Genomic DNA, 9,631 nt, shown 5'->3' with positions numbered 1-9,631 from the left:
TTGAAGTCAAGTAAATAAATTTGATGTACAAAACAAAGTAATTAACAAACAAACCACCATTGGATGAAAAAAAAATGAAGGAAACATTGTAAGTTGTCAACAAATTGAAGAAGAAAACATTTTCAAGTTTCTCAATCGCGCACACAGAAACATCAAATTGGTTTTCACGAGGAAGGGTATGACGTCAGCCCTGAAGTTTCAGTCGCCGCCGCAGCTTCCTCATCGGAGTACAAATTATCACTCCTCCTAATCGCCGCGTGGATCAGAACCAACAAGACGGTGGTCAACAGCGATCCGAGAATATTCCCCGTCGCGTGGGTGAACAAAAGCATAACGATGGTCAACACCGAGAGAGAGATCATGACCGTCCGATCGTCCACCAGGTGACCGAAGACCACGAGAGGCTCGTCGCGGAGGAAGTAGAGGAAGATCCAGAAGACGACCAAGATGGCTAAGACGAGGAGCGAGGTCGGGTGGTAGAGAAGGCTTACGAAGAGCATGAAGAGGACGGCGATGGCGTAGTTTGCTCTGAAGTAGACGAGATTCGTCTTCATTCTCGAGATCGCGTCGAAGAAACCGTGAGGGAGAGTCATTGATTCGAGATCGAACATCGACCTCCATGGGCGGCGCGTGGCTAGACCTGCTTTGAGTCGGTGCTTGACGTGTGAGATGTACTCGAGATCCACCGGCGGAGATGGATGAGACGACGTCGGAATCGCGCCGTAGTTCGTCATTTTTACGTTCACGCGTCTCTCGTTGGGGGGAGAGAGGGAGGGAGATATATTAATAATTTTATGTATTGCTGGAAAAAGGAAATATGATGCATTGCTCAGTCCCTATGGGTTGGTGCCGGCATAAATGTCTCATAAAAACAATAAAAAAATACTAGATAACACAAAACCAACTAAAATGCATTAGGCCATCTTTATACCTCAACCCCATAATGGATATTTTATTTTATTTTTTATTGTATTTAATGAATAAAGTTGATTAAGAGACTTGATTAAGAAACTGTATCTTTTTATACCTTCATTGCAAGTCTTTTATTTTGGGTTTCTTAAAAATAAAATAATATTAAATATTTTTATAAAACTTTAAATTATATAAAACATAATAAAAGATAACATTTTAAACAAAGACTTTTAAATAAAAACACGAAAACAAAGATTATTACAATAAACGAGAATTATTTGAAAGAAGCATGGGAAATTAGTTGTTGTCTTCATCACGTCCAAATTTTTGCCAAATATGTTCAACCAAATAATCTTTCAGCTGTTGATGCATTTGTCTATCACGAATTCTTGTTCGAACACCCATCATATTTGCGATATTTGTAGGGATATCTGTAGAATACGTGAGATCGACATGTGAACTTCCGTTGTCTTCTGCTTGTTGGAAGTCTGAAACATCAAATTGGGTGTATCCATCTTGTTCGTCTTCTACTATCATATTATGGAGTATGATACATGCTTTCATAATCTTCCCAATTTTGACTTTATCCTAAAACAACGCCGGATTTTTATCAATGGCAAAGCGAGCTTGCAAGACTCCAAAAGCACGCTCGACATCTTTTCGGACAGCTTCTTGACGTTGGGTAAATAAAACTGCTTTCGGCCCTTGTGGTAGTGGAATAGATTGGATAAAAGTAGTCCATTTCGGATAAATACCATCGGTGAGATAGTAAGTCATATGATACTCTCTTCCATTGACATAGAAAGTGACTTGAGGAGCTTGACATTTTATTATGTCATCAAAAACATGTGAGCGATCAAGAACATTGATATCATTTAAGATACCTGGAGGTCCAAAAAATGCATGTCATATCCAGAGATCATATGAAGCAATCGCCTCTAACACGATTGTTGGTTTACCCGAACCACGAGAATATTGCCCTTTCCAAGCGGTGGGACAATTCTTCCACTCCCAATGCATACAATCGATGCTTCCTATCATCCCAGGAAATCCATGATGCTCGCCAATATCAAGTAGGCGTTGAAGGTCAGCCGGTGTTGGTCTTCTTAGGTACTCATCGCCGAATAAATATATTATTCCTTCCACGAAATTTTGTACACATAACCGAGTAGTTGTTTCACCGAGCCGGAGGTATTCGTCGACCGTATCAGCTGCAGAACCATATGCCAAGACACGAATGGCTGCAGTACATTTTTGAAGAGCAGAGAGACTATTCCTTTCGATACCATCTTTCTTTTCCTGGAAGTATTAAACGTCGCTGGAGAGTCGATCAACAATGTGCATGAACAACCGCTTGTTCATTCTAAAACGTCGCCGGAAGAAATTTTCAGGATACGTAGGAGTTTCACTGAAATAATCATCCCATAAACGATTATGCCATTCTTCACGATTTCTTTCGATATAAGCTCGTTTTTTTCTTTGTTTCCTTGCTTCTTCTTAATGACCAATGGCTAAATTCTCAAAGGTTTGATCAAAAAATTGATCAAAATATTCATCAAATCTATCATCAAGTGATTCTTCAAAAGGGTTTTGAGAAGAAGATGCCATATTTGTGATTGAAAAGAGAATTTTTTTTTGAATAAGTAATCTTGGTTTGGTAAGAAGAGGGTAAATGTCTTTAATCTTGGGTTGATAAGAAGCCGGGTAATTATTTTATGATTTGGCGAGTAATTTGAGATCAAAGATGGAATTGTTTTTGAGAATGAGATTTGAGGATGGTGATGACTTTGTGTTTGGCGATGACTTTGTGTTTGATGAGAACGTGAAGGAGATAATAATAAGATGTTGGAGTAGGAGATAATAAGGAATCAAGAAGGAGATAATAAGAATGAGATGTTGCAAACGATGGCAAAGCAAGCAAACTATATATAAAATATTAGTCATGTCCGTGATACAACACAACAACAAACAGTCCCTGATACAACACAACAAGAAAATAATACACAAAACACAAGTACAACCCGTGATACACTAAACAACAAGAACATGACTCAATGAACTGACACTCTTCTTGACCCGTGACACTCTTGTGTCAAAATAACAACACAACAACAAACAAGTGACGCCAATGCTACACGCTTGAAAGAAACAAGTGACGCCAATGCTCCACGCCTGAAAGAAACAAGAAGATGAATCAATAACCAGATTGCTTAAATCAGAGACATAAATATTACAAGAACATAGAACACAAGCAAGCAAAAAACAGGGCATAGAACACGAGCAAGAACTAGTTCACTTAACATAAAACAGAGAACAAGTTCAGAGCACAAGCAACAACAAATTAAGTTAACGAAAAACAAACAGAGAATTAGATCACTTAACCTAATTAGCCATCAACTCAAGAATGAGCTTCTTCTTCAGAGCTTCTTCTTCATCACCTAGTGGTCCTTACTTTGCAATCAGACTGTCAAGTAGTTTCATCTTCCCAAGCCTCTCCTTTGTATCCAAATCCACCTTCTTGATGCTCCACATCGTCTGGAATTCATAGAACTCCTTCCCCTCACCCACCGGCTTCTTTTTCCCCCGGGCTTTTGCTGCCTTAACACCAGGGGGACGGGTCGTTCCGTCATCATCTACAGCAGAATCATTTTCTTTTACAGACTCGCTTGCTGAATAAGACCCATCATCAAACTTCCTCCTTTTGTTGCTGCTTTCATTGGCACACCATTTCTGGTCATTCCGAAGCTCCTTCCACGCATGCTCAAGTGTAAACTTCTTCTTATAGTTGTTGTAGTAGATCTCGTGAGCATGTTTCAGAACATCAGTCTCATTTTGGCTGCTTGTCTTCTCTCTTGTTGCAGCTTCGTACGCTCCACTAAACTTGGACACAAGATCATTGATCTTGTGCCAACGTTGCTTGCAGTGGCTTCCTTCTCTCTCTTCACCGGGTGCAACCTTCGGACTGGCTGCATAGTATGCTGCAATCCTTTACCAGAAGGCACCAGAACGTTTCTCATTCCCTACTAGAGGATCTTTACTGGTGTTTAACCAGGAGGAGATGAGCACCACATCATTTGATGGCGTCCAGGTCCTTCTTTCTCTACGCTCTGTACGCTTCTCTGCACCATCTTTCGAACAAAAACTACAAGAAGAACCACCGAAGACAGGAACCTGTAATGAACAAGGTTCGACACTGACTTCTACTAAATGAAAGATAGTGTCTTGTTGGCTATTAAGAAGCTCAACAAAGTTGGCCGTGTGCTCATGTGGAGTAAAATCCATATCCGGAATTGGAGAGAAGAAGATGAAAAGAATGAGAAGGAAGGTAGATGAAGGAATGGAGAAGGAAGGCAAGATTAAACTTAAGAAGATGAACAAGAAAGAGAACAAGGAATGAAGAAGGAAGGCAAATGCAACTTAAAGCTCATATTTAACTCTAAACATACATCACAATTAATCAAATGCATTCATCACAACCAACCCGAAACGACTTGACATTTATCCACCACATTCAACACACTTGAACTACGATTTTCTATCTAAGCATCAGATCTATTTATTATACACAACCATAATCTTACACTAAGCAAAGCATTAATTACACTCGACAGTAACACTAACCAACCGGCAATTCAATTCTTTTCATAACAGAAGCTAATTCTCCATTCATTTCATTCCATTTGCGAAAGTAACACTAACCTGAGAAGCAATTGAAGACCTTTGTTTGATGATTCTTCTTCATGTCTCTTTCCACAGAACATATCAATAGCCATTTGATCCCTCCCTCTCACCACGCAAAGATAGAAACAATTAAATCGAATCAACAGAAAGCAAACCAAGTGAAAATTGATAAACTTCCATCAAACAAATCACAATTGGTCAACAAATCGAAAGAACATACGAGAATCAAAAACAAAACCAGACAAAATATTTGATCTCTACCTAAAATCCAAAACAACAATCAAAGAGGAAACAACAGAAGCTTTACCTGAGCCATACGAGGAAAGCCACCGAGTGAGACCTCTGCCGCCGTCGACCAGAGCCACGGAGAGACATAATCGAACCGACAAACACACAAAACTTGCGATCAGAACCAGATTAAGCCTAATCTAAGACATGCATAATATAAAAGAACACAACAATACCTTTGCCGTTTAGATTCGAGGAGAGATAGCGGTCTGTCGCCGTCGAGGAGACCCACAGAGCGGGAGAGAATCAGCGTTCTTGTTGTCGACAGCTCGCCACTGAGAGAACGCGGTCGCTCGCCGTCTCGTCGGAGCCACGGAAAGAGAGAGCCGCATGGGAAAGAGCGGCTTCTCGTCGCCGTCGAGGAGAGCCACAGAGAGGGAGAAAATCACCGTTCTTCTCGTCGACAGCTCGCCGTCGCGTCGAGGATCCACGGAGAGAGAGAGAGCCGCAGAGCGATTCGCCTTCTCTCGATCGGTTTCGAGACAGAGAGAGAAAGAACCGAAGCATTGAAACATCGAACTCGTCTTCACCTCTCCTCTCTCCTCTATTTCCTCAACACGTGGCGCTAAGCGACGTTTATTATTTCTCCTAATTAGCATACGCCTCTTAAGCTTAATTTCTTTTTTGATTTTGTTTTAATTGAAAAAGTGTCTAAGATACCCACTAATAACTACCGATAATGATGCTCTTAATGCTATATATTGTATTGTAAGTTCCTATCCTCCATCCATCCCAACAGAAGAAAAAAAATCTACATATACAACATTGTGGTGATATTAATTAGTAATCAGCTAATTCTATAAATGTTTACCTTTATTATAAAAGGATGAAACGAGCTGGTGACAGTCGGTAGCATCTAGAGACGTTTTCTTTATTAAACAAAAGTCTAGAAAGTATATTCTGGAATTAATTCCATAAAACCCACTAATTAAGTATAATCTGGGGATTGATTCAACTTTTTTTATTCATCATTTTTAAGTCAGTCGACATAAATCTGTTCGGGTCTCTGCAGAACAGATTCTGAATTATGATCCAGCAGTTGTCAACGGATCTTTTCCACTGATAATGGATATAAAACCAACTCGAGTCTCAAGTGTCTGGTGTGGTTCAGACCGGCTTATCTAGAACCGGGATGATGCAAAACGCTTGAAAGAATCTTTTCAAGGCATTAGGAAGGCGCGGACCATACAGAGCCACGTTTGAGCCTAGGGTTCATGATGTTTCTTGTGACGCAAGAACCTGCGGGAAGATGTTTACAAAGCGATTGATAGCGCTAGACACTTGGTTTACATTACAGGATGGGCATTTCATGGTGGCTTCGATAGCTGGGAGAGTAGGATAAGATTTTTTTTTTTTTTTTTTGGAGGGGGGGGGGGGGGGGGGGGGGGGGGGTTAATTCTGAACTGAATAATTTCACTTTTTAGTGTATAAAATCTGCAGCGGATGCACAAACTTGACATCGGTTGAAATTAAAGAACGCAGCTAAACTACGAGAGAAATTTGCGGTGTATATAGTGACAATGATGTATCGGATCATCGGAGAGGCAAATATGGGAAACAAGAGACGCATCACATCCAAGGGATCATCTAAACTTCTTTCTCGCAAACAGAGAAGAGAGACGGAGAGTTTGAAGCAGTTGCTACCAAAGCACTACAACCAACATCAATGAACCTGTGTATAAAGGGATGGCTTAATAATATTCTCAACACCTTTGTCATATGGTCATGTCTCCTGTTTCATTTCGATGCAGCAGCCTTAGTTTACTTGCTAGTAGCATTATTAATAAGAATGGTGAATGTACTATCTTTTCTTCCAACAAAAGTTGCTGTAACCACCAATATACCCGAAAGATCAAGAGTTTTGTATGGATGTGACTGCCAAGGCTGACGGCGTTCAAAGTAATTTGAATTCTCACCGTCTCAATGCCAAAATCTTCGCAAGATTATCAACAAAAGAAAAGCTTTGCTAGTCTATCAACAAAAAGTTTTCAGTTCATTACTATTTAACTCACAGAAAGCTACGCTCTCTCGAGTTAAGTAATCATCAACGTCTTTTGCTCTCTACGTGAGCTGAGTCTCCAAGTAACTCCGGGCAATTCCGCTTAATATGCCCCATACGACCACATCCATAACATCCCTTAGTTTTGCATGGTCGAACGTGTTTCCGCCCACGCTGTCCGGACATGGATGTCTGCTCCGTTCCTGAGTCTGCCGCCTGGTCGTCCCATGTCCGTTTCAGAGTTCCCTTTGGTGCTTGGGATGCTCTAGCTTGCTTAACCTCCACGCCAATGTTTCTCTCCATCAAGACTGCCGTCTCCACCAGGTCGACCATGGTCACATACCTCCGCATTTGGCATCTATTCTTAATGTCAACCCGCAAGCCCCTCAGGAACTTTTCTATGTGTTCCCTCTCATCAACGTACCTGCTTACAAACTTTCTCAAACGATGGAACTCCTGCTCGTACTCCCTCACAGTTCTAGTTCCCTGACGCAGCTCTGCGAAGTCTTTATCCATCTGATCGATGGCTTCCTCCAGAAAGTATCTCCTGGCGAATTCATCCTTGAAGTCGTACCAGTTGAGCACATACCCTTCGGGGGTTCCTTGAACCACATTTTCCCACCAGATATGAGCTTCTTCCCTCAAGTAATGGGCTGCTAATTCCTTTCGGTACTCCACTGGGCACATGCTGAACTCGAAGTTCCTTTCCAGCATTTGCCACCAGTTGTCTGCGGCGACCCGGTCACCACCCCCACCGAAGGTCTCAGTACCCAAGTCCCTCATCCGTCTTAATGCGTCCCAGTACGAGGGTATTGGCGCGGTTGCTGGTACAAGCGGAGAAGGCCCTTCCTGACCGGCACCTCCTTGTACTTGCAGAACCGCTGTGGCTCGAGAGGCCAGTCCCCCTGCGGAGTTCTGTTGCAGCAACGGCCCAAACAGCTCCTTGAGTCCATGCAAGACGGCTGCACTTACTGCCGCAGTGTCTCCCACGGGAACCTTTGTTTGACCATTCGCACCATTCTGCGACTGCCCCACGCTGCGTGTGCACTCGAGTATCTCTGCTGCCTCAGCTCGGTTGGATGCGGTTTGGTTTCCAGTGTTTCTTGGTTGGGTCTGAAGGTCCACTCTTCTCTCGGTCGGCATCTGTTCCGAAGATCCATGAGAGATAAGAAAGATAAATAGAGGCATGTAATAATAGTACAAGTCCACAAAGATGAGTGAGTACCAGAAAACCATCATGTTCTCCATAAGAACCACGGAAGCTACCATTCATATGGTTGAAATTCATCCCATATGATCCACCTGGACACATAACGTATGAAAAGAAAATACCAAATGGTTCCAGGAAAGATGTAGGAGGGTCATACCATAGCCCCAAGGCCTACTATCAACAGCAGCAAGCTCTGCTCGTAGCTTTTCAACATCACGTGCCATTGAAACCATGTTATTTTCCATAGCTTGCCGGTGCTCCATAAGCTCAAACTTTTCCTTCTTCTCATACTCAATAGCACCTCTGTTCCAAACGAAAAAGCCTCCATTTACAACCGAAACCCAGATGCTCAGGGATTCAACTAGAAACAGAATTGTGAAAATAAAGGATTCAAGATTATACCTAGCGTGCATAAGCTCCTTCTTCAGGTCCTGAACCTCAGCTCTCAAACCCGGAATCTGCATGTTATCTGATTGCAATTTGACCAAATCTTTCCTAAGTATCTCAACATCTCCACTAAGTTCACGTTTAATGTCATTTAGCTTCTGAACTTCACCGCGCAACTGTGCAGCCTCTTCTTTGTCAGCACGGAGATCAGAAATGACCAGGTTCATCCGGTGAAGCTCTTCCTTGTAAGACTCCATAGCACGAGCATCGTCCTGCATTCTCTCACTGAAGTCCCTCGACTGCAGATCATATTCAGCACGAAGTTCAGAAACAGCGAGATTCATTCGGTGAAGCTCTTCCTTGGCAGAGCCGAGTTCTCGCTCCAGAAGCACTCGGTGCTCAGCTAGTCTGTGATTATCATTAAAAAGCCTTTGGATTTCAACGGTCTGTACATGAAGATCTTCCAACAGTCTCTCCGGAGAGAAAACGCGTGGATCATGATAACTTCCTGACATTCTGAGAAAAAAAAAAAAACTAGTATAAGAAGCTAAGCATGTCAAGAGCCATTACTACATCAATGTGAAAGAGTTTGTAAACCAACGAGCAAAACTGCGTTCCTCCAGAATCATGTGTTATGATCGGAATTAAGGTTTTATAACATCAAAATCGAATTGATTTCGAAGATCGGCAGTTTCGAATTGGAAACCAACGAACAAAGCTGCGTTTTTTATAAAAACATGCGTTTACTCTCTCAACTAAGAAGAAAATTTAACATCAAAATCGGTAAAATCAACCTAAACCTAAGACCTAGATAGAATCAATTCGAATTGGATTCTGATCGCAACTTGATCTTTCCGTATAGAAAAGAAATTTGGAAAAAAATAAGAAACCTTGTCTGCTGCTGATATGGTACCTTCCTTGTGTGTTCTTCTCTGCTTGATTTTGAAGTTTGTCTCTCTCTTTCTGTAACAAGTAACAACGCAGGTCCCTGGCTGCGTTCTAATATCTATCTTAAGACACGGGTTGAAAGTCTTCCGTATATCATTTATTGGGCTTCTTGTGGTGGGTTCAAATGTGATTTTGTTTCTGAATTTGGGCATACTTTGCTACCAAAAACCAAGAATATCTTTCTTAATCAAATTGAACCAAAAAAA

General features: G+C 41.7%; 2 protein-coding genes across 3 annotated transcripts; both read right to left on the bottom strand.

Moving 5' to 3' along the window:
• LOC106431637 (PRA1 family protein F2) lies at positions 1-897 on the bottom strand. Its single transcript, XM_013872442.2, has one exon. The coding sequence runs from the start codon at positions 732-734 to the stop codon at positions 165-167; it is 570 nt and encodes a 189-aa protein (XP_013727896.1). The 5' UTR covers positions 735-897; the 3' UTR covers positions 1-164.
• A 5,768-nt stretch (positions 898-6,665) lies between these two features.
• LOC106431656 lies at positions 6,666-9,537 on the bottom strand. 2 transcript variants are annotated; one of them, XM_048760731.1, is made up of 5 exons: positions 9,391-9,537; positions 8,493-8,993; positions 8,248-8,393; positions 8,106-8,182; positions 6,666-8,023 (listed from the first exon to the last, which is right to left on the bottom strand). In XM_048760731.1, the coding sequence occupies exons 2-5, from the start codon at positions 8,990-8,992 to the stop codon at positions 6,926-6,928; spliced, it is 1,821 nt and encodes a 606-aa protein (XP_048616688.1). In that variant the 5' UTR covers position 8,993; positions 9,391-9,537; the 3' UTR covers positions 6,666-6,925. The 2 variants fall into 2 exon arrangements, with proteins under 2 accessions (XP_048616688.1, XP_048616687.1); XM_048760730.1 differs by having other exon boundaries at positions 9,368-9,519.
• Positions 9,538-9,631: the final 94 nt, after the last annotated feature.

Source organism: Brassica napus, chromosome C6 (assembly GCF_020379485.1).
Source record: "Brassica napus cultivar Da-Ae chromosome C6, Da-Ae, whole genome shotgun sequence".
In the NCBI taxonomy this organism is placed as follows: Eukaryota; Viridiplantae; Streptophyta; class Magnoliopsida; order Brassicales; family Brassicaceae; genus Brassica; species Brassica napus.
This window is presented reverse-complemented; position numbering and strand designations above follow the sequence as displayed.